Genomic DNA, 26836 nt, shown 5'->3' on the forward strand with positions numbered 1-26836 from the left:
TGAAGCATCAAAAGTTATTTTTCTTCCTTTTATTGCTGGAAGAAAGTGAATGCTTGGCCATCACTATTGTCAGCAGTTTATTATAAAAAGAAATAATAAATATGTTTATTGCAAGTAGTACTTGGTGGTGCTATCCATGTGAGTTGTGTGCACCGGGGGAGCACAAACTTCCCCCACTCCCACAGGCCACGTTTGTCCCTTTAAAAGTTTATGTTTGTTTATTTATGACTGAGTGAGTGAGAGATCGAAATGAAGTCTCTCCTTTGAACAATTTTTGAAGTTCAAGTGTTAATCTCAAAAGTAATTTGACATATACACAAACATTTCATTTCAGTCCACTTTCATTTTAGTTTCAACCTCTAATTATTTATGTAACTTGAACTTTTTTACGTCGCTTACTATCATCATGTAGCTGGACATTATGATGAAAATTTGGTCCCAATGAATAAAAAGATACCTACTAAACTGTTTTATACACTTAAATAGTAGTATAAAATAACACACATGATTTAAGCAGAATGGTCAAGAATCATCGAAATACTTAGAGCAACATTATTGGGGTTTTTTACTCTAAAGTTCTTAAAATACATATTTGTGTATGTATATATTATATATGTATATGTAATTGCGGAGTTTTAAGTTTTACGGGAAATCCAACCGAAAGTTTAAGTAAGAAACTTTCGGTTGGGTTTCCCGTAAAGCTTAAGGAACTTTCGGTTGAGTTTCTCGTAAAGTTTAGAACCCGGCAATTACATACGTATATATAATATATATATATACACAAACATGTACTTTAAAAACTTTAGAACAAGAAACTTCCAACAATATTGCTCTTAATCAGCGAGGAGAAAAGTTAAAATGATAGGGGCTTAAACTTGAAGTAATCATGTTACAACATGTTATTCGGTTTAGTTTGCCATCCTATCAATCACATCGTTACACGTGAAAACATTTCCCACACCCTCGTCGTCGTCGGAAGCACGTTACTAGCGAAGAAGTTGTGTCAAAGGGTCCAAAGACGGGGAAGGTTATAAAACCGACGTAATCGACCCCTGGAGCGGACATGTCAGCAGACAAATAAAGTACGTGGCAAGGTCCCACTGGTCACCGACAAGTAGTAGAAGAACTGACGGCGCAGATTTAGCTGTCCGACTAACGTGCGCCCTCACCGTTTCCTATCTCTCTCTCCACGACGGTGATGAAACCAGCTCACGAGCAAGTCAAAATCCATTTCAATCTGAAAACAACAACCTTTTTTTTTCTTCAGACATCTCTAGATCTCAATTCCTTGTCTGAAGGAACAAAAAGTCACCTTCTTCTTCTTCCTCGTTGCTCCGTTTAGCTGATCATTGTCGGTACTATTCTCAAATCTGCTTCTTTCCGATCAAAGCTTGGATCTTTTTGCTTTCTAAAACTTGGATTTTGCTTCAATCAAATCGCTTCTGTAGATTTGGGAAGTATCAATGTTGTGATCTCGTAACACTCTCTCTCTCTCTCTATATATATGGTTCCGAGGGTTGCTATGAGACGTCGCGCTGCGGAAGTCCCTCCTACAGAGCCGACTGAGAAGGGAAACGGGAAGAGTCATACAAATAGAATATGTCTGTTAGTGTCCTTATCACTCTTCTTCTGGGCATTGCTCTTGTACTTCCATTTCGTTGTCATAGGGAGCAGCACTAACATCGAGAATCAGATCCATTTGCAACCCCAACCTCAACCATCATCATCATCAACCTCTCTTCGCGTACACAAGTTCGATCCTCCCAAAGAGAAAGATCCTTTAGATAAGCCTATACTGGCCACCACTTCCACTTTTAAGCCTCCTGGAACTGCCGAGAAACAGGAGTTTCCGTTCGTAAGGGCCTTGAAGACAGTAGACAACAAAAGCGATCCCTGTGGAGGGAAGTACATCTACGTCCACGATCTCCCCTCCAGGTTCAACGAGGACATGCTTCGAGACTGCAAGAAGCTCAGTCTCTGGACCAACATGTGCAAGTTCACCACCAACGCCGGCCTCGGCCCTCCCTTGGAGAACATCGAGGGCGTCTTCTCCGACGAAGGCTGGTACGCCACCAATCAGTTCGCAGTCGACGTCATCTTCAGCAACCGGATGAAGCAGTACAAATGCCTGACCAACGACTCCTCCCTCGCCGCCGCCATCTTCGTCCCCTTCTACGCTGGCTTCGACGTCGCCAGGTACCTCTGGGGGTACAACATCTCCACCAGGGACGCTGCGTCTCTCGACCTGGTCGACTGGCTCACGCAGCGTCCCGAGTGGGAGATCATGAGAGGGAAAGATCATTTCCTCGTGGCGGGTAGGATCACTTGGGATTTCAGGAGGTTGTCCGAAGAAGAAAACGACTGGGGGAATAAGCTTCTCTTCCTCCCAGCTGCCAAGAACATGTCTATGCTCGTGGTCGAGTCCAGCCCCTGGAACGCGAACGACTTCGGGATCCCTTACCCGACCTACTTCCATCCCGCGAAGGACTCTGAGGTGTTTGACTGGCAAGAGCGGATGAGAAACTTGGACAGGAAGTGGCTGTTCTCGTTCGCTGGAGCCCCGCGGCCCGACAACCCCAAGTCCATCCGAGGGCAGATCATCGACCAGTGCAGAAACTCAAACGTCGGGAAGCTCTTGGAGTGCGACTTCGGGGAGAGCAAATGCCACTCCCCGAGCAGCATTATGCAAATGTTTCAAGGCTCTCTCTTCTGTCTGCAGCCCCAGGGAGACTCCTACACTCGCAGATCGGCTTTCGACTCCATGCTCGCCGGCTGCATACCCGTCTTCTTCCACCCGGGGTCAGCCTACACGCAGTACACGTGGCATCTACCCAAGAACTACTCGACCTACTCGGTGTTCATCCCCGAGGACGATATCCGGAAGAGAAACATGAGCATCGAGGAGCGGCTCCTCCGGATACCTCCAGAGCAGGTCAAGACCATGAGGGAAAACGTCATAAGCCTCATCCCGGGGCTGATCTACGCAGACCCGAGATCAGAGCTGGAGACGCTGAAGGATGCGTTTGATGTGTCGGTGCAGGCTGTAATAGACAAGGTGACTCGGTTGAGGAAGAATATGATCGAGGGTCGAACCGAGTATGACAACTTCGTGGAGGAGAACAGCTGGAAGTATGCGTTGCTGGAGGATGGGCAAAGGGAAGCCGGGGGACACGTGTGGGACCCGTTCTTCTCGAAACCGAAGCCTGGAGAAGATAGCGGAAACGATGGCAATGGAGGGACGACCATTTCGGCAGATGCAGCTAAGAATTCATGGAAGAGTGAACAGAGAGATAAGACGCAATAAGAAAGAGACGGAAACTCTTACCACATTTTGTTTGAGGTCTGAGATATAGTTTTTGTTATACGGACAAAAAAAAGATATATTTTTGTTGTTGTATTGGTATCAAAAATGTAGTTTCTCTCAGGTTTGGTAGAGAAGTTTGTTTGAGAATCTTGTTGTATCAGTATCAGTATCAGTATCAGCTAAACACCCTGAGATTAATAATGAGCAGTGACCCTTTTCAAGTTCAGCTGAAATCACTGCTATGTTTTAATTTGCAAGATTTTACCAATTAAGAGATTGTTGATCCAGAATAATAGTGTCTCTACGTAGGGAAAATTTCATCTTAAAGTTTATTGTAAATGTAATTTTTTTTGCTTTTTTTTTTTGCATATTCTTTGTGTAATGATGAGCTCTGGGAACCCAAATGTTAAGAAAAACATGTAAAAATATTTACCTCCATTTCGAACAGCTTTGAGATGCAAGATCCCAGTGCCTTGTGGGCCAGTCATAGTAAACGAACAAGACACTGTGTGCCTTTGCTGAGAAACAGCTAGTGATGCATCGTATGGCATTGTACCATGTACCAGCAGTAGCGGCCATGGGTAGAAGGGCACAAGCATTTGCTTCCGGCCATTAATGTGAAGAAAACAATTTCGGCCAATTTTTTAAATACTATCAGTAGGTCAGATGGTTAAGTTACTGTTTTTTTTTTCTCAAAGATAACAAGCTCAAGCCTCCATGACAACCTTTTTTTCTGTGTGCTTTCAGCCTTTTTTTAAAAAAATTTACAGGGCCAGGCCTGTGTACCAGTTAAAATGAAGCGGGAACTAATGGAAGACGGGACATTGAGTTGTTTATTCGTGTGCATACAATTTGAGTGATGCAATAGAAGATAAACATGCACAAGATCATTAGCTAGCAACTTTTCTTGAGATCCCTTAAGAAACTAAAATTCCTTAGCTTTAAACTAAATACCAATTGTTACTTAATCAATAACCACAAACATTGATGCCAAAAAAATATAAAAAAATAACCACAAACATGTAACAAAATGACTATAAAATTATAATATATATTAGACCATCAAAGTAAATATATATGTTACATACATGTTCTTCATTAAAACTGAATTATATTATATAAATATTTAAGATGTCTAGATTAGAAAGTTTTGTTCATAGTACAAATACTTAAAAATATTTTATTCTATACAATATATAGAATAGATTACGACACTTTTTTCTTTATCTTAAAGCAAATTATATATTTTTGAGAAATATATATCCATTTTAAACAAAACAAAATTTTGAAAATGTATTATTTTTTCAACATCATCATTTCATTGTAACAAATTTATTAAAGTGATTAAAAATAAATAAATGGTGAGGGATCAATAATTTTGTAACAAAATTTTAAACTAAAAGAGTGAGATAGAAGAAAAAGATGTGGCTCAAATTACTAAGGGCATATACACAATAATTTAGAACCTCTCTGTTCTTATGGTTATTTCACCAATTATGGTTAAATTTTATGGTTATTGTTTCTAATTTCGAAATTTCTCTAAACATAATTTCAGTCTCTACTAGCTTAAAGCCTAAAAGAAAGTTGTAATGTGACTGATTGATTGTCTTTGTCAACAGAAAAATCCCATCTGTAACTGGATTTTCAATGATCTCTGCACACTATCCCAAATGATTAATTTACACTTAAATTAAATTATTGATAAAAATCTGGTTTTGTATTCAAAAAAAAAAAAAAAGATAAAAATCTGGTTTTTATGAGAAAGAAAACGAAAAAGAAAAACAATATTATAAATAAATATTTTGGGCTTAGCAATGCAAAAAAAAAAAAAGCGAGAAAAGCCCATGTGAAGGCCCACCAGACAAGTTATTCGCCCATTCAGAACATTCCACGTAGGAAGATTAGTAGGTCCCGTATTAAAAAACGTTGCACGCGCCGTTCTCTGCGTGTGATCAGTGACCATCTCTTCTTCTTTCTTTTTTAACTCCGCCACCGCCCGCCACCATAATCACAGATTAAAAAGAAAAAACGCTAAGAAGTAGAGAGAGAGAGAGAGAGAGAGAGAGAGAGAGAGAGAGAGAGAGAGAGAGAGAGAGAGAGAGAGACGCCCGATTTCCCGCCAATACCGGTTGGAAAATCCTTCGGTTTATCCTGAATTTGTAGGTGAGAATTTTGATAATGTGAATTTAGATTCGAATTTGGTTTTGGATAGTGTGTGATGATGATGATGATTAGCCACCTCTATAACGTTTGTAGTTTGTGCTTCATTTCTTACTATCTGTCTGTTGTTGACACGTGTTAGTTTATTATATATATATTGGCATCTTTCTAACTTTGTGCCTTGCACAGATTATCATCAATGGAGACTCGCAACCTTGCACACACTTGTTCTTCGATACCACCACCAGACATTCCCTTCAATTCACAACAACACAATCATTTGCTCTCCGAAGCAGCTGGTCACATTTATTCTAACGATCTCCCTAACGCTGCTGCTGCTTCCATGGTGTCTCATGAACAACAACACATCGGAAGCACTGACACACCTTTCATCCCTGAGATTTTGGACTGGGATCACCACCTTCTTGATTTGCCTTTGGACTTTTCACCCATTCAAATGGAGGAGGAGGATGGTGGCATCCTGCCATCTGATGAGAATCCTATCATGTCTCCTTACTGGAACGATCTTATCCTTGACACAAGTTCTACCTCAGCTTCCAAGGTTGTTTGTGTTTTCTACTTTTATTGAGCTCTCACAAATAAATTGTTTGTGTGTTTTTTTTTTTTTTAAAGTAGCATATTGTTTCAGGTCCATGAATCAACTATGCAACCCCAAGTTCCCCTGCAGCAGCCGCCTTCTCCTTGTGTTGAATTGCCACCTCTTGTTAGGACAGTATCCTCAAACAGCAACGACAACACCAGTGCTGCAGCTAAGGGACGTATGCGTTGGACCCCTGAACTTCATGAAGCTTTTGTTGAGGCTGTTAACCACCTTGGTGGCATGAACAGTTGAGCATCTTCCCTCAGTTCTTTTTGTTTTTTAGATCTTTCTTTGACTATGAGTGGAGTTACCAATGATGAAGCTCTGCATGCATTCATTGTCTTCTCGGTTTGAGCTGATTCAGTGTCTTCTTTAACGCAGACGCAAAACCTAAGGCCGTGCTGAAGCATATGAAAGTCCAAGGCTTGACTATTTATCATGTCAAAAGTCATTTGCAGGTTTACTTTTTTCTTTCTTCCTATGCTAAATTCCACCAAATAATCTGTTGATAAAAGCCAACATATATTTTTCTTTTATCAAATTGCAGAAATATAGGACAGCTAGATATGTACCAGAACCATCACAAGGTATAAAATGACTACCCCCTCTATCTTCCTCATGATGAGGAAAGTATCGTATGGTGTTAACTTATATCTACTACTCACCTCTTTCTTTTTGTTTATTTATCTCAATCTACTTTTTATCTTGATAAGTCGTTTATAGGCTACACAAATTTCTCACTTTTAAGATTTATCTTCTCTGGCGGTTTTTTTATCAGGCTCGCAAGAGACGAAGTTGACACCGCTGGAGCATGTTACATCTCTTGATACGAAACGGTGGGGGTTTGGTTCCATCACGATTAACAAGTGCTACACACTTTCTAACCAGATTTATCTTGTCTAAACAAATTGGCATATTATTGATTTTGCAGTGGGATAGATATAACTGAGGCGCTGCGAATTCAGATGGAAGTTCAGAAGCAACTGCATGAGCAGCTCGAGGTACAACAACGATTGAAAACATATGCATCCTTTTACCTTTGTTTGTATTCGGTGGTAATCCTCGAAGTTGCAAACAGTAATAAAATGGGTTGTTTTTGACTGTTGGTTTCAGGTTCAAAGAAAGATGCAACTTCGGATAGAAGAACAGGGAAAGGTCCTGCTCATGATGTTTGAAAAGCAAAATATGGATTTTTGCAAACCGGACCAAGAAGACAAAACAAGTGAGAAAACACCTGAAAGCTGTTCAGAGGAGGCAGATTCTCCACGACCAAAGCGTCCGAGAAACAATGAATGAAAGGAGAGGTTTCTTGGGATGACATATCTATAAAAGTGAAAACGGTATGTTGGTGAAGTTGAAGAGTTTGACTTATTAGAGTAGGAGCTTTCTGTCTTCTTAGTTCTTAGGGCCTTTTTCTCTCTGCTTTTGTCTTCTCTTTAGTAAAACTATTATTTTCTGATTCTCAGCTCACTAGGAATAAACAGAAATAAAGAGCAATGAATTTTTGTAGAGTTTTTCCTATCTCTGGGATGTAATCTGAATGCTGATTCTAGATTTAGTGTTTATGTTGTTATTTGGAGAGACCCCCTTTAACTTTAAACTTCAAATTATAAGTTTTTACGGGATGTTCTAGTTGGAGAAGTAACATAACATAATTTGAAAAACAGGATAAAAAGAAGATACCATGGGCATTGACGCAAGTAAGCACAAACGCTTTCAGAGAATTGAGTATCTGTTTTAACATTTATCTGAGTTTCATGTGTCACGTCAGTATCAAACAAACATGTTTTGTGCCTATTGTAACAAGGAATTTTCTGTTACAATAATATCCCATCCTAACCAAAAAAAAAAAAAATCATAGTACCTTCCAATCTACTTGTTAGGTTCAAGTTCTCCAGTTATATAGAAGGACAAAAAGAGCATTGTTGTAATTAAAGTGAATGAGAATAGTACAAGACTGGAGACTAAAAACAAATCTAATATTGGTATGTTCAGTGATAATTAATTAGCCAAGCAGGAAAGACTCTTCTTCTGTCTCTCCTTTTCAAAAGTCATCTCTGTTGTCGAATTGAGGCATAGATCTCACAGAACCAGTTTCAGACATGTTATCCACGTCAGATCTACCGATCGATCTAGTTGAACCTCCTCCAGTTTCCTTCGTCTTCTTCTTCCTCCTTGATTTCTTCGGAACTTCTGGTAAACTACTTCCCGTTCCTGGACTAGACCACGAAGAAAACTCGTTTGGTTCAGACACTTCCTTTGGTCTTCTTGACGATGATGTTGTTCCTTTTTTCGACGACCGACGTTTAGTTTTGTCCGATGATATTTCTCTTGTTGGAGAACCTTTCTCGGAAGCTGCTTTCCTCGTAGATTTTGGTAATTTTGGTAAATCTCTGGTCCGACCGCCACATTCCGACATACATCTCGCGGAGGAATCATCTTCTCCGCCTCCTTGTCCAGATTCTAATCCAGCACCATCTTTGAACTCGTTCATCTTTCAAACATATAAATATAAATACACACACTACATTAAACCAAATAAATTACACCTTGCTTGCTAGGCATGCTTTATAGGTAAAGTACTTACCCAGCTTGGTGCGGAGGCAGGAGTAGCGGATGGTCCATCCCAACCGATATGGGCGACATGCTTTACGTCCGTTGGATTCCCTATCTCTATCTCTTCTTCTTCTTCTTTTCCACTTTCTATCATAAATGTAATAACCAATATAATACTCCCAAAAATAAGTATGAATTGAATGTATATATTGATTACTATGGCATTATTCATCAACACGTACAATGCATGCAAACTTTCTTCTACGTGATATATTGTCTAGAGTAATCATTGTTTACGATTCAGCAACATAGTATGTAAACATCGAAAGAGGACGAAGTTAATTACCAAATACTTGAGAAATGTACCGGAGGCCTTTCAATAGGCTTTTCATACTTGAGCTTGACATTGTAAATTGCATAGATCTTGAAGTCGGGTATTTTCGTTTTGTTTACATAAGAAAATGAAGAAAAAAAATGCTAGTAATGAAAAAAGAAATGAAAAAATCAAGAAGACAAAATCAAAGAAATTATTGCAAAAACAAGGATTTTACAATCGCAAAATGCTGATTTTTGAAATACTCATCACTTTCCAGAACACAATAGTTGGCGGCAATCAAATAACGAGGAAAACTATCGTATGAAAGATCACCAAACTTAAGAAAGAAAATTGCATCCCAGAAACTTGTAGGTTTATCCTGATAGCGGATTATCCTATATTAAAAAGAACCAAATAATTAAAAACAAAACAAGAAATGGTTTGATAAAATAAAAATATCTATAAATTCACCTTTTTTAGCAAATATAAATTCACCTAAAAGTCCTCAAATTTCAGGAGAAAAGAAACAAGGAACAAAGGTTCAGCAAACGAAGAAATGAAAAAGGAAAAAAAATCGAAGGCAACTAAAGAAAATGATTGTTTGAAGAATAATGGTGGAGAGAGTATAAAGGTGATACGGTAAAAAAACGATTGGAAATGTTTGTGTTAACCAATATTCCAGTTATTCTGATGGTCAATATTTTTCCTTTTAATTATTACTTTCAGAATTAGTCAAATTTAGAATTCGTAACCTTTTTTTAACACAACATATTAGATATACAATGTGCCAGTCTTTTTGAAAATTTTAAAAGCAAAACAAAATTAAAGATAGAGATATAAACCTAGAATAGTTTGATAAAATGTCGAAACTGTGATTTGCAAAAAAACACTCGCGAATAACTTTTTTTTTTTTTGTAACTTAACTCGCGAATAACTTTATGGAAAAGTATTGCATCATTCGAATATTTAAACTTGGAAATAGTCATTATATATTGTGACGTTGTGTGCTCCACTTCACAACCCTTAATTTCATCGGAGTATTGTATCTTCCGATGAACCATTACTATAAACAGTCAGAAAGCACCAGTGTTCTCTGACTTTGGAACAAGAAAAAATATTTCACATGGAGAGGAGTTTGGTAAAAAAATGAGATTTTTGCAAAATTGACCTATAACTTAAAGTCAAACACAAAACTAACCTCCTTTTTTTTTGAAAATTGGTTTTGCCCTATTCACCCCACAAGTTCATATAATTTACGAAAATGCCATCAATTTTTTTTTTTATTTTTTTTTTCGAAAATGACATTTTTACTCTCTCACCCTCATCATCTTCAAGTAATTACAAGATTGCCATTGTCATCAATACCACAACCACCATGAACAACCAATTTGAAGCTCTTAATGCTCCTAAAATCGATTTACCCTTCTTCTTTTTCCATTCTTGTGAACTAAACACAACATATCTCTCACTTTCTCTCCACAATGAGCTAAAAAAACTCAAGATTTTGATTCTAAAATTTTTATGGTTCATAGAGTCATAGAAGCTAACGATTATGGGTGGGTGACTTCCGTTTGTGATTCTGTGTGCTTGGAGAAGCCTTATGTATGCTAAGGAACTTATCTCACTAATTTAAGGTATGACATCGAGTTTTTTTCCAGATCTGTTCGTCAGACGACTTACTTGGGAAGTCGTCTGGCTGTAGACGACTTACCTTTCAGTCGTCTGGCTGTAGACGACTTACCTGGAAGTCGTCTGGTCAACGCAGAGGTTATTTTTGCAATTGACTTTGAAATCTGTAACCTGAGACGACTGAAAGTTAAGTCGTCTACTATTGTTTGGTTTCAAAAAAAATTCCAAAGAACCTAGACGACTTACATTTCAGTCGTCATAGGTTAGTTTTGTATTTGACTGGATAATTTCAGAAGTTTGACTTCCCCAGACGACTTACATTTCAGTCGTCTGGCGAAAATTAAAATAATAATATTTTTTTTAAAGTAAACGACTTACAATTAAGTAGTCATAGGTTAGTTTTGCAATTGAAAAAAAAAACTTCAAGATTTAATTATACACAGACGACTTATAATTCAGTCGTCCACCAGACGACTTAATTGTAAGTCGTCCAGGATTTTTTTCCGAGATTCTGGTCAAACCTCGTAAATCCTGGACGACTTACATTTCAGTCGTCTCGTGGACGACTGAATTATAAGTCGTCTGTATATAATAAAATCTTGAAGTTTTTTTTTTCAATTGCAAAACTAACCTATGACGACTTAACTGTAAGTCGTCTACTTTTAAAAAAATATTATTATTTTAATTTTCACTAGACGACTGAAATGTAAGTCGTCCAAAAAGTCAAACTTCTGAAATAATCCAGTCAAATGCAAAACTAACCTCTGACGACTGAAATGTAAGTCGTCTAGCTTTTTTGGAGTTTTTTTTTAACCAAACAATAGTAGACGACTTAACTTTCAGTCGTCCGAAATAACAGATTTCAAAGTCAATTGCAAAAATAACCTCTGCGTTGACCAGACGACATATAGTTTAGTCGTCTAGACAACTTAGATTGAAGTCGTCCGCGTCTTCTTCACTAGTTTTTAAGTCTTCTACGTTAGTTTTTGAATAACTTGTATTTTTAAGAGTGATAAGTAACTTCAAGATATGTAAAACTCATATTTACAAAAATATGTTCTCTCCCTTAATTTTACTAAATTTGACTAAGTTTTTCAATGCAAACTTATAAAAAATATGATATGCTTTGACTAGTTACTATTGTTTGTTTCCATCTCTTACCAACATTCTTGTTTATTAAGATGAGAAAAAGGTCATTGGAGTTTATTATTGCATATGAGAGATCCAAAGATAAGAAAAAGGCTACTGAAGTCTATTATTTCATTGATTTGTAAATGTGTAAACACATTGTTAGCACATTTAATACATCTTGGAAAACATTATTACTGATTTTACAAAAAATTCACAACTAAAAGAGTATACATGCAATTCATAAAACAGATCACAAACAAAACTATTATAGATCATTCATCTACAAAGACAAGCTTGGATTCCACTTGAGTAGACAAGACCAGACAACTTTTAAGAAGTCCAGACGACTTCTAAGAAGTCCAGACGACTTCCAGGAAGTTCAGACGACTTTGCCAGAAGACTTTTAGGAAGTTCAGACGACTTCCAGATGACTTTACAGGAAGTCCAGACGACTTTTAGGAAGTCCAGACGACTTCCAGACGACTTCCAGATGACTTCCAGACGACTAACAAGTAAGTCGTCCCAGAAGTTTTCCAGATCTGAAAAACCTGCATATTAAATCCAGATCTGAAAAACCAGCATATTCAAAAACGTTCAAATGGCTTAAAAACAGAAAAAATGAGTGGAATATTAGATAAATCTACCTTTACAGAACACACAAAAATATATATCTAAAAATAATAGATCTACCTTTAAATTAGTGGAAGATGAGTACCAAATAATTAAAAACCTGCAAAAAAAAATAGATTAGTAACAAAGACATGAGACAAAATTGAAAAATTCATATAAAGTTTGGTGTTTTCAAGTCAAAGAGATTAGAGTGGGTTTGGAAAGTTTTAGTTTGGGAAAAAAGTAAGAACTTTATACAACAAGAAGTTACCAAATGAAGAAAAATCAGACATAAGAACTTACCAAAACGCTCAGAAAAATCCAGACGACTTCCTAGAAGTCCAGACGACTTCCTGGAAGTCCAGACGACTTCCTGGAAGTCCAGACGACTTCCTGGAAGTCCAGACGACTTTGTCAGAAGACTTCAAAGAAGTCCAGACGACTTCCAGACGACTTCCAGACGACTAACAGGTAAGTCGTCCCAGAAGTCTTCCAGATCTGAAAAACCTGCACATCAAATCCAGATCTGAAAAACCTGCATATTCAAAAACGTTCAAATGACTTAAAAATAGAGAAAATGAGTGGAAGATTAGATAAATCTACATTTATAGAACACACAAAAATACATATCTAAAATTAATAGATCTACCTCTAAATTAGTGGAAGATGAGTACCATTTGATTAAAAACCTGCAAAAGAGATAGATTAGTAAGAAATACATGAGACAAAACTGAAAAATTCATATAAAGTTTGGTGTTTTCAAGTCAAAGAGATTAGAGAGAGGTTGGAGAGTTTTAGAATGATGAACATTACATTTTTGTTGCAGCCATTTGAGAGCAGGAGAGAGAATGTGTAATTTTTTCTTTATATAGGGAGACAAAAAATCCAATTAGATTAAATATTTTTGACTCAGACGACTTCCTGGACGACTTACATTTCAGTCGTCTGGTGAAGAAATTAAAACAGACGACTTACATGTAAGTCGTCCAGAAGAGTTTAATATTTTTAGCGGGAAATTAAATATTTTTAGCGGGAAACTAAAATAGAAGACTTTCCAGACGTCTGGACGACTGAAATATACGTCGTCCAGGTAAATTATTCAACAGACGACTGAAATATAAGTCGTCCACACCCTAAACATAACCCCTAAACTTAATTATCTAATTAAACACTTCATAAAACCAAATCAAACTTGAAAAGTGTTTACTATACACAGAAATAAACACATATAGATGAAAACTAATTTTTGAAAAAAACATTTTAGTTTTCCAAAATCTAACCCTAACAATACATACAATACTACAACATATGTTTGCCAAACTCCTAAACCAAAGTATTTCATGATTCACTACTTCCACTCATATATCTTCAAAACAAATCAATTTTATCATATCTTAATTTATATCAGTTAAAACTGTTTATAATTACTTGATTTTTATTTTTTACGCATCAAAATATTTTTTTACAAGATTTATAAATTATTTTTAAAATAAACTGGTACCAGACGACTTACACTTCAGTCGTCCAGACGACTTCCAACATCTCAGACGACTCAGACGATTTACTGGGGCTATATTCGTAAAAATGGCTTCTGTTTTTTTGTTTGGTCACAAGGGGCTGAGCTGTAATTTCACTAGGCTTTTAGGTTAGTTTTGCATTTGATTCAAGTTTGGGTATAGGTTTGGAATTAAAATCAAGTTGTGGGTTAGTTTTAGCAAAAACGCCTAAAAAAATTTACTCTAATAAACAGAAAGATAGGGAAACGTCAGTTCTAAAAGAAAAAAGTTGTGTTCCAAAAAAAAAACGATTTTTCATAGCCCCGACATGAGAAAATTTTGAATTTGTATATAGAACTATGAGTTTTGTACCATCCAATGGATAATCGCAAACACAATTTTATTTCATCTTATAATTTTTTTTTGTTGACTGGCCATTTAGGCTAGATCAAATTTCATCTTTTAATCGTAAATACAATTTTATTCACCTCAAATGTGTTAAAAATTAATACTATCGACCGAAATGATTAACAATAACAATGTATGTATTTATGATATTAAGTATACTTGTTACTTCAAGTGTGGAATAATTATTACTTAACATTTTTACCAAAAAAAAAGATATTAACTATATAACAAATGTTTTTTTAATGTTGTGATATTTACTCTATTAATTTAAATTCATATTTTTATCTACTATTAGAAAGTTATCATTTAAATCTGAAATGGTCCTACAAAATATATTAATTAAAGGTAAACCATTATAAATCTAATATACTAATTAAAGGTAAATTTAATATCAAGACTAAATATCTAAGGATAATAATTTGTTATTAGCAACTAAATTATCTAAAAGAAATCTTTGACGACTAAAAGAATTCTATAAAAAATTGAAAAACTAAAACCTTGTCATTAAACTACAAAATTCTCACATCGGCTCCAGTCAACATTATTAGTCACACTTTTGTAAAATCAAAACTGCATGTGTCGATCAGTCCTAGTTTGGTCATGATCATTAATGTAAGTTTTCTTAAAATTTACACCTGAAAATGCATGTTTACATGCAAATTAAAATTTTGAAATTAGTTTCAAATAAAAATATATTTCACTTATAGTTTTGTTGAAACGCGGATGAAGTTTTTTATATATAAATCTTAATATTTACAAACCTTAGTACATTCAAAATTATCAACAAAAATTCGTACATTCAAGCTTGCTCGTTATTAGTTATTGCGAATTTCTAGAAAATGTTATTATCAACTGATTATATTGAATAATACTCTCTCTGTTTTTAAAAGATCCATATTTTAGTTTTTTCACATATATTAAGAAAACTTATTAATTTACATTGTTTTTTGTGAATAACAATTTTTCATAATTTTTAGCCAATAGAAATTCAATAAACACCATTTTTTTTTGAAACTTACAATTTTTCATAAAATCATATATTGAAAAGGTAAAAAATGTATCTTTTTAAAACAATTTCTTTTTTCAAAACATACAACTTTAAAAACGGAGGGAGTAAGAGCTTTGTACATGTGTGCTTTTAGCAAGCGAATCAACACAAACGTTCAGGAACGAGGGATTTATATAAGCTAGAATTCTAGAAAACACTCTTAAGTTGTACGATGTCCTCTAAGTCAGCTTGGAAGTTGGGCTAATCAATGATTGAAAATATATTCTTCTATTTTGGGCATGCTATAGCCTAAAGAAGAGCCACCATCTCAACATTTAATGCTGAGAGGCTCCTACGACATCCCTTCCAACAAAACATATTCTCAGCTATTTTGTCCCCTAAACACCATCTAAGTCTACCACGGGTTCATAAACGATCCAAGAGGCATTGATTTGGTAATTCAAAATTGAATTGATAGCAGGGGAGGTCTAAGGTCTTCTTTTTTATCATGGCAATTCACTCTTCTCCACCTCTTTCCCGTTTTTTTTTTCTGTTAATATTTTAATTATTTTTAATTTTAGAATATACACATAAAATCTAATGATAGTTGTAGGGCTGAACATTAAATCCGTTAATTTTGATTCGATTTATTATTTGTTTCGATTCAGTCCAAAAATCCGAATATTTTTAAGTTTTCGGAGCAAAACAAATATTAAAAATCAATATCCGTTAAAAATGAAGAAAATCACAAGTATTAAAAAAATTTAGAATTGGATATTCACTCCACTGCGAATTTTATACAAAATAGATATATATCTACAATTAAATAAATAATTTTATTTTAATATTTAACTTTATTAATTTTATTTATAAAAGTATTATATTAAGAAATGAATATTAAATATTTATAAAACTAAATTCTATAAAATTTCATTTTATAATTTTTTTTTTAATTTATGGAATATATAGTTTTACTAATCATTAATTTTTATTTTATATTATGCAAAAGATTTTTTTCAACAAACTTGTATAGTTCTTTTAGATTTATTTGTATTGAACAAAGTCGATGAGATACCTGTAAATATTCGTAAATATTTCTAAATTTTCTAGAACCCGAAAAATCAGATATCTATATTTTTTTTCAAAGCAAAGCAAAGCAAATTGAAAAATTATTTATCCTTAGAACTCAAAAGGCGCACAGTTTCATCAACAATGCATACCCATTTATTTAACATAATTATAAGAAAATGAACAAATAAAAGAAGAAACGAATCATGAGATCTTTTTCATCCAGCAGGCGATGAACAACTTTCCCATTAAACCAAAAAATATATGAGAAAATATCTCTGTGTGGTATATATATAAAGTGGAAGCAAATCTTCATTGCCTATTAGCCTGCCAGATACATAACCATTATTAATTATTATACCTTCAAGAAGTTAGAAAAAAATGATAGAAAGAGACCTTTTTGAGGAACTTTTCATGGATCTTCAACGCTTCTTTACACGCTTTTTTGGCGTCAAGATTACCCGCGATGTCTCCTAGTATCTGCATAACCCCAACATGACTTTAAAGTGCTTTGAGAGGGAAAAGAGAGAAAGAGAGAGAGTGTGTGTGACCTGAACAACGTCGTCTAAGCCCTTAGCTTCCTTCAAGAGACGTTTGTTCTTTGTCTGAAGAACGCTAGCGACCACGAAAACAGCAATGGTATTGCTATGTCGCTCGTTGTTTCCGCTGTTCACGTATTTCCTCTCAAACTTGCCATAACGTTTTAGTAACTTGGGGTCGTCTGCTGCGTTGTTGTTGTTTCGGTTTTCAAGCTCCTCGTATGTTGCAAACATGTTTGGATTATACTCCATTGCCCACATCAGCTGTAACCAGTTATTCTCAACACAAAGCAGAAACCAAATGGATAAAGAGAAAAGCAGTGTTGTTAGTTGTTACCTCCCAAAGGTACAAAGCGTCGAGGAAGGAGAATTCTCTCCTGAAAAGGACCATCAACATCCTTATAGCAAACAAATACTCGCCACCATCCAGATCCTCTGTTACGTGACACAAGGCTTTAGCTCACCAACCAACCAAACAAGAAAAGTGGGACCAACACTCTTTTATATCTTACCTAGATGTTGATGGAGCCGAGGATCAACCGTTTTAATGACCTGTGAGAGCACACCTAGCTGTGTCTGGACACCCATTGATGTTGCGGTTGCCCTGAAATTCTCTCTCTGAGAAATTCCAAGAAATCAATAAACAAACAGTCTCTGGTGAACATGACAAGTCATGTGTGCCAAGAGATTCTTCTTACCAGTCTTCTCATTACACGCTCAAAGCACCAGAAAGCATCAGCTTCATCCTCAAAGAGGATGATCATTGGAGAACATATGTCATTCATTCCTACATGAGTAGCAACAAACATTGGATCCCTTTTATTTATTTATTTACAAATATGTAAAATCGTTTGACTGAGCAAGTAGAGACTAACCCTGAACATAACCGATATCAAGATTCAACCAAGTATATATGGCAAGAACATCCCATAGTTTTGATTGATTGATATCATTCTCGTAGAAGGAAAGATACCGATCTGTTCTAGCAACGTCAAGGCCTGCAACAACAACAACATTAGGTCTGCGTAACACACTGATGGCTTTAAAAGTTATACAAGCAATGGATGGCAATACCGATCTGATGCAGTGAGAGCATCCATTGGAGCGTCCTATCGTCTGTAACAGCGGTTTTCACGATCCATCCTTGATTTTCAACAGAGGAGTCTTCTATGGGTTGGCCATTTTCTGAAACGACAGCCATTGTGATGTACTTGCCGCTACCAACGACAGGAACCATATTCTTACATTCTTCTTTCCATGAACCGTACTGCTCCCTAATATCAAAAGGTTAGTCATCCCATGAGGTGACTGGATGAATCTACATAAACTTTTTGAGTAGAGAGTGCCTTATGAGTCTACATTAGTACCTTCTTAGATCCCTGAGCTTGGTCCTTTCATCAAAAGTGCTGTCAGGATCGTAGCATCCAGACAAAAACTCCCAAACAGCGCCTTTGATGGAGGGATGAATGCCCTGAAAGAGAAAGAAGAAGTGAGTGAGTGAATGAGCAGCAACAACAACAACAACAACAAGGGAAATATTAGAGAAGAGGAAGAAGACAGACTCCACGCTGAATACGTCTGAGAACTTTTTCCATATCCAAATGGCCATCTTCAGTAAAGGCAGCGTGCCATCTTCTAGCACTCAGTGTCTTTCCAGCCTGAGATAGAGAGAGATCATGGATCATTCATAGTTCATACATATCTAAGTGGAACAAATAATATACCCTTGATTTGAAGCGGGTCCTGGGAACATCAGATTGACATTCAGGACGAACAGGATAGAAACCTTGCAAATCTTCTCCTCCGGATTTCCACATAAATGCACAGCAAAACATCCAATTCCAATCCTCTCTACTTTCTTTTTTGTCTCAAACCAAACCAAACCAATATGAAACTACACAAAGAACCATGTCTATGAACGGACATGAATCAATAACAATACTCTTAAAATCCCAACATCATCATCATCAGCATCAGAACATCATTTTCAGCGAATCCATAATCCGAAATATTTTAAATAAAACGTACTCGAATTATTGAGATCCTAAAGAGCCGGACTCTCTTCAGACACATGTCTCCGTCTTCTTCCTCTTCTTCCCATCTCCCTTTCTATTTCTAGAACTCCCTTCATTTTGTGATTTCCGCTTCTGTTTTAATTTTAACGGATCCATTTCTATTTTGGTCAGCTCATTCATGATTCTCTTCCACCCTGGCCCTTTGGTGGGCCTGATATTCAACTTTTTTTTTTTTTCTTACGTCAAATATCATTTACCCGTCTGCTAAGGTAATAGGCATACCCGATTCCGAATCCGAATCCGAATCCGAACCCGAACCAAAGAAACAAATATCCGAACATATATCGAGTTAGGAAAAATTGAATATTCAAATTTGAATGGATAATATCCAAAGTCAACGAATTTCTGAAAATAACTGAGCATATGTATACTTAAGCATATATTTCTATTTTATTTATCTTATTTTATTCAAAATATTTATATTAATATCGTACATGACTCAAGATCAAATAATATACATATAGTCTCATACAAAGTGATTTGTTATTTACTTAAAATGCATGTCCACCTTTTTGTTTCACGCGTCAACAAAAGTTACATCCAAATTCTCAAAACAAGAATTATATTACTTTATCAAAAAAAAAACAATTAGATTAGTATCTTTCTATTTTCAATGTTTTGTTTCAAAACCTATTAATCGTCTAACCTATTAAAAATTTAAAAAACTAGTTAAGTTAATTGTAAATTTTTACGTACAATAAACTTCAGCAATAAAAATTTTGGTTTTTCAAAAAAACTAAAATATCCCAACCCAACATGAAATAACCGAACCAAATGAACGGGTTTTTTTTTTCATGCAAGATTTCTTTAAAGAAGAAAACTGAGCGACCTCGATATTCATTATATAGCTAACTCAATTCAAAATCAAACTTATTTCTCATTTGTAACCTTTTAATCTCGATTTACGTCTAATATAAATGAGATTTTTGTCCCTAATCAACTTATTAACCATTTATTTGATTGATAGTTTGTAATATCATAATTAACTTATTCAATTGAGTCCACTAGATCCAATCTCAGAATCTAAAAAAGACATGTGCGATGACAACTTCATTCAATATAACTTTGTATATTCATATAAATGAAGTAAGTAAAAACCTCTGTTCAAAAACACGGCGCCCAGGACCGCTTAGTCTCTGGAAAATCGTTCGTCGGTCTCCGGCCGCCGCGATTTGGTCTTAATCGGACAAAAACTCGGGGATCTTAAAAAACTCCAGATTTTGTTCATTTAAACTTAAAAATCGAAGGTTCTTTAGTATATCTAATAATTGTACCTATATATGCAAAGGAAAACGGAAGAAAACAATGGAAATAACGAAAAAAAAAGAAGTGGCCGCCATTGTTAGGGTTTGGGTCGGAGATATTGAGAAAGAAGATGAATACGAAATGTCTATTCTATCCTTATTAATACGTTAAAATTAAAAACAACTAATAAAACCATTCCTGATCTTGAATCTGGGTATATTGGACATGGATAAAGCCTGCTACCCACTGGGCAATTAAGAATCATATTGTTATTCTTAAAATATCTAACATATATCTATAAAAACTATATAAAAATTATAAAACTAAGTTCCGATTAATCTCCGCGTAATTCCCAATTTTTTTGTTAGGCGCTAGGTCCGGGGTTTCCGCGTAGCATAGTTTCGAACATAAACCAGTCGTTGATTTTCCGAATCACTAACACCAATCGGTGAAATTGGGTGCACGTGACAGACCCACCTGCAATAACTGGGCTCTTCAAAATCAGTCTTATCGGGCTTATCCAAAGCCCATTTTATTTTAACTCGAGAACTTTATATACATCATTGACGGTAAACCCCTTTTCTCTGCTCCCTGTAAACCCTAATCGCATTCTCGGCAGGAAACATCTCTGAGGTACGTCCCATCTTGTTTTGTGAATCTCAATCGCCTTGACCATTTTGTCCTCTTTTGTGTATTCTCTGATGTTAGTTTTCTTGTTAGCACAGAGATTATCATTGAAATCAAAGGAGGACGAACATGTATCTTCAGTGCTATATCAACGAGAAGGGTGAGAAGGTTTACACCACTAAGGTACCCTTTTGGACTTTCTAATCTTCTCTCTATTTGGTATTATGCTTACTTATCTTTGTATATTCCGACACAAAATCTCTGTATCTTTTTTTTGTTAGAGATTGTAATAATGTAATTAACTGAGGGGCAGCTACTGATTTCTTATAAGTTAATTTTAATTTTTTTAGCTGACTCCGGGAGTTCTGTGTTACTTACCCAGTGGCTTAAGCTCTGGGTTTTGTTTGCTTGATCTTTCATTAGCAGCTTGGTTTTGCCTGTTTAAACTTAACCTGTTTGAGCTTGGTTTGGAAATTGAATTTGAGCTTGGAAATTCATTCAGACATATTTGAGCTTGGTTTTGCCTGTTAAGACTTTAACCTTTAGCATATAAAAGTTCTCTTAGTACACACATTGAGCTTGGTTTTGATTGTTTTATGATTAACATCTTAGTTTAAACAACCTCAGCATTTGTTTTTTCCTTTGCTCACTGTTAGTACAAACTGTGTTAATATTATTATTACTACTTTATTTGCCTATAAACATGAATCAAATTAAATTTGTGCAGAAGGAATCACCGCTCGGGTCAGCAACTGAATCTGCCCATCCAGGTGAGTCTACAATCTTCTGTTTTTATAAGAAATCTTTTTGAGTTATTAAAAACCAATTGTGTTGTTGTGCTAATTGCAGCCCGGTTCTCCCCTGATGATAAATATTCGAAGGAGAGAGTTTTGTTGAAGAAGCGTTTTGGTCTCCTGCCGATCCAGGGCGCACCTGTCAAGTACTGAAAAGGCTTAGCTTCTCTTGTTTTTTTTCCTTTTTTTGTTACTGGCTATGTTGTCTATTAATGAAATTATGAAACCATCATTTTACGTCTCCAAATAGTAGCGAGTTAAAGAGCAGTTTATTAAGTTTCGTGGAGAAATCAATATTTATTTATTTTCAAAGAGTATCAAACATTGATAATATAAAAATCAAAGAGTATCTATACACAAGAAGAAAGTAATTACTACTAGTTATCAAGTCTGCTTATGAGTTCCGTGCAGCAGCGATCATCCCTGCTTTCATTCTGTTGATGAACTCTTGGGCTCTCACGTCTATTCCGTTCTCTCGTACCAATTCTTTCTCCGGTTTCCACTGTTTTGCTGGAATCCAGATTGGTTCTCTGAAGAGCTTATGGACGTATACAACAGATTTGCGTTTCTTCTTGAACAAGCAACCTCTCTTTAGTCGGATAAGGTTCTTCCCTGAACAGCGCTTGGCTGAAGCTGATGCACCGTACCGGGTTTGGAGTTTGGTTTTTGGATCTCCGGAGCTTGTGGAATTTGGTGGTTAAACTCTTCCAAACTCTTTTGACTGGGCAAAGCTTAATTCTCAGGCAAGACATGTCTGCAAGATGGTACTTGAGATTCAGAAGAAGCTCAAAAACTCATGAAAGAGTAAATCATAAGAGAGGAGATTATATACAAAGGTTGTGTTTGAGCTTAGTTCGGACGCTAGGAAGACAAAAAGTAACCCAAAAATATTCCATTTGCTGCTTAATCTCTACGCCACTCCTGGTTTAAACTTAGTAACATCTGCTGCTTAATGTGTATTATACACATTTGTAAGATTGTGTTTGTTCTTCATCTAACTTTGAGAGGGTACCTACCATTTTTGGTTACATGAAAATTATGTAAAAGTGGGAAGCGAATCATAATAAGTCGCAAACAAATAAGTGATCAAAATAGTTTTTTTTTTTTTCAAACGAATTCTTTAAAAAATACTATTGATGACAAATTGACAATTCATTACCAATTGTAAATGTTACTTATTTTGTAGTGTTTTAGCTCCATTAGGACTGACAAAATCTAAGAACCTTCTTTAACCAAATATGTGTCAAAACATAGGAACCCAATTCCTCCTGAGTAAATAATTCTCTAAATGGTAAATTGCAGAGATATAAAGAGGGCTTAGCTTTAAGTTTTTTTTTCTTAAAAAAAACCAAGATTTTAAATGAGAGCCTGAGCAGCACCAAGTTTATGTACATCCCTGAGCCTCCAAATAGGATACATAGATTCTTCCCCTGCCTCCACTTGTTGCATTGCCCACTTGTAGTACACCGAGTGTATCGTGTCCTACATCCAAATAAATAACCACACATTCTTAGAGCACTGTTAGATTATATATGTTTCTGATTATTGGTTCCATAGTTTTTTATTAACCTGGCCTCCTTCTTTGATTTTGCCATTCTTGTCACGAACACAGAAGATTTCTTGCGTTTGGAACTGTGATCAAATATGATGATCATGATACAATCCATCAAAATGCAAAATCTCAGCTAAACATAATGGAAATATTATTTTACCCTGACGATGATTATGGGAGTAGTTCCCATCATCTTTGTCTCTTCCACTTCTACTTCCGATATATGTAGAATCTGAAGCGCACACAAAAAAATGAAGCCATGGGATTTCTCGTGGGTGTGAACCAAAGGTTTAAACAAAACAATCCTTTTACCTTGTGATCGAAAAAGAGACCATGGCTTTTTAAAGCTGCGCGCTCTGCCGTGCACCGTTCAATCACTTCCGTGCTGCAATACTTGTTCAATGCCTCAGCATCTCCCTGTATGATTGATGGGAAAAATTCATTAGAGGCAAACAAATATCGAAGATGAACCAGAGATTCACCTTGCTATATGCACTCAAGACTGGTCTGATGGCTTCATGAACTTCTGCAGCAAAGTCCGGCAAGGAGAAGGATCTGACCATGTAACAGATAATAATTATCATTATATATACTGGGCAAATTCTCAAACCAACTAATCACAGACTCTACAACTTACGGATCTCGGCGGCGTATCTCTTTGTAAGTTGATCCAGAATCTGTCTCGTTAAACACTGCCTCATTTAAGCTGCCAAACACACATATGAGTTGTTGTAAGTATGTTTATTTTTAAAGGAAGTGTTAATAAGGGAGCAATTAGAGCATACTCCTGAATTTTGTGAACAATGGGGTTGTCACTGGTTTCCCATCTTTCCACAACATCTTCTGCAATCTACAAGTATCATCAAAGAGATTATTGCAAAGATAAAGATTATCTTTGAATGAAATATCAGTAAACAAGAGAAAAATCGTTCATTCATTACCTCTTGGCTCTTGTTGACAACAGGTTCACTCATCCCACTCAGACGTTTAAAAGCAGGATGAGCTTGCATCTAAAACCCAAATTCAAAAGTTAAGAAGAGCCTTTACAAAGTATGGGGCGAGACAAAGAGGGTCTGGTCGCTTACCTTTTCTCTTAAAGATTCCCACTTTTGTTGCAACTTGGACTGTTTTGTTGGAGTAACAACCAGATCCGTTCTTGTACTTCTCACACCAGTAAATGGCGGGGGAGGAGTGTATTCCAGGTGCTTTTTTCTAGACGAGCCTCCTCGCAATTCATCCTTGACAATGTCAAGTCCCTTCCTCGCTAAGTCAAGGGGAGAAGACATGCTTGACTTGAATTTTTCAAATAATGTATTTTGAACTCCCTCAGTAGTGCCAGTTTGCTGCTGCTGCTGGTGATCTTCCTCTGTAGAGGTTCCTGTGCCCGCTGACTCCTCCTTACCGAGCTTGAATGACTCCTTGACCTGACCAGAACAAATCCATAACCGAAATTAACGACTGAAAGAACTAAAAAAGAGCGGTGGGCTTAAAGCAAAACCTCCTCTGTGGCCGCGGAGAACTTGTCTTTCACACTTGAAGACACCTGTACCGCCAAAGCTCTATTTCGTAAGAAGCCTTTTAACAATGTACATTACACATACAGATACAGCAAAATGATTCTTAATATACACAAAACCACATATGCAAAAAAGACACAACCCAGCTGAGGAAATCTTGGCAAATGATTTTTTTTTTTAAATCTATGGAGAAAGGATCTAGTACCATTTTGGCGACAGATTCAGCCTCAGTCCAGACACCATCAACTTGCTTATAAAGCTGCTCAGTCTTTTCTTTTGTTCTGCATTATTCGATGTCATCTCATCCTAAGCCTTCCTTTTGAAATAGAATGTAAGTAACAAAGTGCAGTTGTATAATTACCTAACTTTGAGGTCCTCTTTGACACCGTTAAGCTCTTGTGCCTTCTCTTTAATCTCCTTCACTGTTCTTTGAAATTCAGGATTGCTGCAACAACAAACAAAACATATTAGAATCACCCAAAAAAAAAAAAAAAAAAATAACAACAAAGTCGACTGACTATACCATACCTTTCAGCTTCCCCTCTAATTTTCTTGGTCAAGTCGCTGAAAACACTGAACTGGCGGCGTTGAAACCCATTGGCTGGCATAAACCCTAGCCTTGTGCCTACTCTCTACAATAAAATTACCAAATCGAATCAGCCCGTTTCGTAAAATCAGTAGATAAAGGGGAACGGACCCGTTGACGGGCCAGCTGGAGGAAGAGAGGCTGTTTTGTGATGAGTAAATCTCGAATCAGCTTTCTACTCGCCATTCCTCTCGTAGTGATCTAACTCGAACAACACAGACCACCTTCCTAGTTCCTACCTACAAGCAGCCCGACAAGAATTGGAGAAAAAAGAACATATCTCTTCTGGTTATTATTATTGCTTGGAATAAAAGGAAAATATATAATTTTTTTTTATTTTTTTGCTTGAGAAACAAACCAGAAGAAGAGAAGAAAGGGTTGTTGCCTTAATTAGTTAAAGCCCTGAGAGATGCATTTGGTCGGTAAACCTTCTCTGGGGTTTCTCATTCAGACCGATTTCATTTTAGACACATGTTTGGTAACACTGATAGCTATATTCCCTCTGGGGATAACACGGCCGAGATAAATGGAAGTCCAGAAATATAGGATAGCAAAGTGTTGTTTCGAAACAAAATATACAAAGCTCGTCTCTTTTCCTTTTGGGCCGTTAGCCTCGTACATAATGGTGTAATCCGCTTTGATCCATTGGTTTCGTTATAAGTCCATTAGTGTTTATATACTAGAAAATCATGGTTTCGAGTAACGAAAATATGAAATATGCAGATTAAGTTTTTTTTTTTTTAAACAGTAGCATTAGACCTGAGTGACTGAGTCTTATGGAATGTGACCTGAGTCTCTATAACTAAACAGCATTTAAAAAATTCTCATATATAAAATATGTTTTAATATAAAACAGTAAATTAAAAGTTTGCACCTTTTTTTTTGTCATTTCGATTTATTAAAAATCAAAAGGCTAACAATATACAAAGAAACAAAAAAAATGCACAAACTAACAAAAAAATAAGGCAAACCTCAAAGTCCAACAACATAAAAACCCCATAGAAAAAAAGAGGCTCCACAGCTCATGGCCTAACGCGTCACGCATACTGCAGATGGACTCGTGGCGGTAGTCAGAACAGAGACATCCTTTCTTCACCGATTTCGAAAACATCACCGAAAACTCTAACTGGAGAAAACTCTAAACATCATCGTTATTTTCTGTTTATACGAGTCAATAATTGATTACTTTAAACTTAATTTTGCACACCATTAATTCATAAATAATGTTTGTGCAAAACAATACTTAAATATTAAATGTGAAGATAGTAGATTTTTTTTTGAGCAACTGTGATGATAGTAGATAATCAGATAATAAAATATCCATTTTCCCAAGTATTTTATCTATGGAGCATGTTTTTGGTAGGAGTGGGCATTCGGGTATCTATTTCGGTTCGGATCTATTACGTTTTCAGTGTCAAAAATTTTAGTTTCATTTGGATATTTCTAAATTTTGGTTCGGATTTAGATTTTTGCGTGTTCGGTTTTGATAATCCAATTTAAAATTTAAAATTTATTATATACTTTAAATTTTTCAAAATCTATAAATAAAATAATATATTGCATATAAATTTGAATAACATATGTCAAAATACATAAATTTAATATATAAATTAGTTTAGTTTAAATAGTTTGATA

At 35.8% G+C, this 26836-nt stretch overlaps 7 protein-coding genes across 22 annotated transcripts; 3 read left to right on the forward strand and 4 right to left on the reverse strand.

Annotated features, from left to right (window-relative positions):
• The first annotated feature begins 952 nt into the window (after positions 1-952).
• On the forward strand, positions 953-3537 carry LOC103838006 (xyloglucan galactosyltransferase MUR3). 2 transcript variants are annotated; one of them, XM_009114413.3, is made up of 2 exons: positions 953-1355; positions 1449-3537. In XM_009114413.3, exon 2 carries the CDS (start codon positions 1505-1507, stop codon positions 3302-3304), a length of 1800 nt encoding a protein of 599 aa, XP_009112661.1. In that variant the 5' UTR covers positions 953-1355; positions 1449-1504; the 3' UTR covers positions 3305-3537. The 2 variants fall into 2 exon arrangements, with proteins under 2 accessions (XP_009112661.1, XP_009112662.1); XM_009114414.3 differs by having other exon boundaries at positions 953-1351.
• A 249-nt stretch (positions 3538-3786) lies between these two features.
• LOC103838005 (myb family transcription factor PHL4) lies at positions 3787-7660 on the forward strand. 6 transcript variants are annotated; one of them, XM_033278880.1, is made up of 9 exons: positions 3787-5467; positions 5654-5789; positions 5838-6026; positions 6114-6312; positions 6447-6523; positions 6613-6652; positions 6844-6901; positions 6997-7066; positions 7179-7660. In XM_033278880.1, the coding sequence occupies exons 2-9, from the start codon at positions 5664-5666 to the stop codon at positions 7359-7361; spliced, it is 942 nt and encodes a 313-aa protein (XP_033134771.1). In that variant the 5' UTR covers positions 3787-5467; positions 5654-5663; the 3' UTR covers positions 7362-7660. The 6 variants fall into 6 exon arrangements, with proteins under 6 accessions (XP_033134771.1, XP_033134770.1, XP_033134769.1 ...); XM_033278879.1 differs by having other exon boundaries at positions 3787-5463; positions 5838-6029; positions 7179-7658; XM_033278878.1 differs by having other exon boundaries at positions 5838-6029; positions 7179-7651.
• On the reverse strand, positions 7494-10207 carry LOC103838011 (CRIB domain-containing protein RIC6). Of its 2 annotated transcripts, none has more exons than XM_033278882.1 (3): positions 8968-10207; positions 8653-8768; positions 7494-8559 (listed from the first exon to the last, which is right to left on the reverse strand). In XM_033278882.1, the coding sequence occupies exons 1-3, from the start codon at positions 9038-9040 to the stop codon at positions 8110-8112; spliced, it is 639 nt and encodes a 212-aa protein (XP_033134773.1). In that variant the 5' UTR covers positions 9041-10207; the 3' UTR covers positions 7494-8109. The 2 variants fall into 2 exon arrangements, with proteins under 2 accessions (XP_033134773.1, XP_033134772.1); XM_033278881.1 differs by having other exon boundaries at positions 8653-9332; positions 9409-10206.
• Positions 10208-15703: 5496 nt separating this feature from the next.
• LOC103838012 (TBC1 domain family member 15) lies at positions 15704-20431 on the reverse strand. Of its 5 annotated transcripts, none has more exons than XM_009114423.3 (12): positions 18834-20431; positions 18530-18663; positions 18368-18463; positions 18173-18276; positions 17880-18079; positions 17681-17803; positions 17504-17592; positions 17318-17423; positions 17143-17240; positions 16818-17069; positions 16663-16746; positions 15704-16593 (listed from the first exon to the last, which is right to left on the reverse strand). In XM_009114423.3, exons 2-12 carry the CDS (start codon positions 18638-18640, stop codon positions 16579-16581), a joined length of 1278 nt encoding a protein of 425 aa, XP_009112671.1. In that variant the 5' UTR covers positions 18641-18663; positions 18834-20431; the 3' UTR covers positions 15704-16578. The 5 variants fall into 5 exon arrangements, with proteins under 5 accessions (XP_009112671.1, XP_009112670.1, XP_009112669.1 ...); XM_009114422.3 differs by having other exon boundaries at positions 18530-18699; XM_009114421.3 differs by having other exon boundaries at positions 18530-18717.
• Positions 20432-20657: 226 nt separating this feature from the next.
• Positions 20658-21858, forward strand: LOC103838016 (H/ACA ribonucleoprotein complex subunit 3-like protein). Of its 3 annotated transcripts, none has more exons than XM_009114428.3 (4): positions 20658-20758; positions 20846-20935; positions 21480-21522; positions 21602-21858. In XM_009114428.3, exons 2-4 carry the CDS (start codon positions 20882-20884, stop codon positions 21697-21699), a joined length of 195 nt encoding a protein of 64 aa, XP_009112676.1. In that variant the 5' UTR covers positions 20658-20758; positions 20846-20881; the 3' UTR covers positions 21700-21858. The 3 variants fall into 3 exon arrangements, with proteins under 3 accessions (XP_009112676.1, XP_009112675.1, XP_009112677.1); XM_009114427.3 differs by having other exon boundaries at positions 20671-20758; positions 20851-20935; positions 21602-21850; XM_009114429.3 differs by having other exon boundaries at positions 20701-20758; positions 20834-20935; positions 21602-21850.
• Positions 21824-22453, reverse strand: LOC103838015. Its single transcript, XM_009114425.3, is given in 2 exon segments — positions 21824-22213; positions 22215-22453. Coding segments are annotated over 2 exon segments (357 nt in total). The 5' UTR covers positions 22299-22453; the 3' UTR covers positions 21824-21940.
• Positions 22454-22679: 226 nt separating this feature from the next.
• Positions 22680-25913, reverse strand: LOC103838014 (mitochondrial import inner membrane translocase subunit TIM44-2). 3 transcript variants are annotated; one of them, XM_009114424.3, is made up of 15 exons: positions 25560-25913; positions 25313-25440; positions 25144-25247; positions 24977-25060; positions 24821-24896; positions 24597-24641; positions 24184-24522; positions 24040-24108; positions 23884-23948; positions 23736-23804; positions 23581-23653; positions 23411-23515; positions 23259-23330; positions 23116-23178; positions 22680-23028 (listed from the first exon to the last, which is right to left on the reverse strand). In XM_009114424.3, the coding sequence occupies exons 2-15, from the start codon at positions 25385-25387 to the stop codon at positions 22903-22905; spliced, it is 1365 nt and encodes a 454-aa protein (XP_009112672.1). In that variant the 5' UTR covers positions 25388-25440; positions 25560-25913; the 3' UTR covers positions 22680-22902. The 3 variants fall into 3 exon arrangements, with proteins under 3 accessions (XP_009112672.1, XP_033134613.1, XP_033134614.1); XM_033278722.1 differs by having other exon boundaries at positions 25313-25432; positions 25559-25912; XM_033278723.1 differs by lacking the exon at positions 25560-25913 and having other exon boundaries at positions 25313-25552.
• Between the last annotated feature and the right edge of the window lie 923 nt (positions 25914-26836).

Source organism: Brassica rapa, chromosome A09, assembly GCF_000309985.2.
Source record: "Brassica rapa cultivar Chiifu-401-42 chromosome A09, CAAS_Brap_v3.01, whole genome shotgun sequence".
Classification (NCBI taxonomy): Eukaryota; Viridiplantae; Streptophyta; class Magnoliopsida; order Brassicales; family Brassicaceae; genus Brassica; species Brassica rapa.

Excerpts from the sequence above, each read along its gene's own strand:
- LOC103838006 (XM_009114413.3), top strand. The coding sequence starts at position 1,505 with ATGGTTCCGAGGGTTGCTATGAGACGTCGCGCTGCGGAAGTCCCTCCT.
- LOC103838005 (XM_033278877.1), top strand. The coding sequence starts at position 5,664 with ATGGAGACTCGCAACCTTGCACACACTTGTTCTTCGATACCACCACCA. Across the intron at positions 6,030-6,113 it reads CTACCTCAGCTTCCAAGGTT|GTCCATGAATCAACTATGCA; the intron begins GTTTGTGTTTTC and ends ATATTGTTTCAG. Across the intron at positions 6,902-6,996 it reads ACATCTCTTGATACGAAACG|TGGGATAGATATAACTGAGG; the intron begins GTGGGGGTTTGG and ends TTGATTTTGCAG.
- LOC103838011 (XM_033278881.1), bottom strand. The coding sequence starts at position 8,853 with ATGAATAATGCCATAGTAATCAATATATACATTCAATTCATACTTATT. Across the intron at positions 8,560-8,652 it reads CTGCCTCCGCACCAAGCTGG|ATGAACGAGTTCAAAGATGG; the intron begins GTAAGTACTTTA and ends TATGTTTGAAAG.
- LOC103838012 (XM_009114423.3), bottom strand. The coding sequence starts at position 18,640 with ATGTTTTGCTGTGCATTTATGTGGAAATCCGGAGGAGAAGATTTGCAA. Across the intron at positions 18,080-18,172 it reads AAGCTCAGGGATCTAAGAAG|GGAGCAGTACGGTTCATGGA; the intron begins GTACTAATGTAG and ends TTTTGATATTAG. Across the intron at positions 17,804-17,879 it reads GCTCTCACTGCATCAGATCG|GCCTTGACGTTGCTAGAACA; the intron begins GTATTGCCATCC and ends TTGTTGTTGCAG.
- LOC103838016 (XM_009114428.3), top strand. The coding sequence starts at position 20,882 with ATGTATCTTCAGTGCTATATCAACGAGAAGGGTGAGAAGGTTTACACC. Across the intron at positions 20,936-21,479 it reads AGAAGGTTTACACCACTAAG|AAGGAATCACCGCTCGGGTC; the intron begins GTACCCTTTTGG and ends AAATTTGTGCAG. Across the intron at positions 21,523-21,601 it reads AACTGAATCTGCCCATCCAG|CCCGGTTCTCCCCTGATGAT; the intron begins GTGAGTCTACAA and ends TGCTAATTGCAG.
- LOC103838014 (XM_009114424.3), bottom strand. The coding sequence starts at position 25,387 with ATGGCGAGTAGAAAGCTGATTCGAGATTTACTCATCACAAAACAGCCT. Across the intron at positions 24,523-24,596 it reads TCTCCGCGGCCACAGAGGAG|GTCAAGGAGTCATTCAAGCT; the intron begins GTTTTGCTTTAA and ends TGTTCTGGTCAG. Across the intron at positions 23,654-23,735 it reads GAGATACGCCGCCGAGATCC|ATCCTTCTCCTTGCCGGACT; the intron begins GTAAGTTGTAGA and ends TTACATGGTCAG.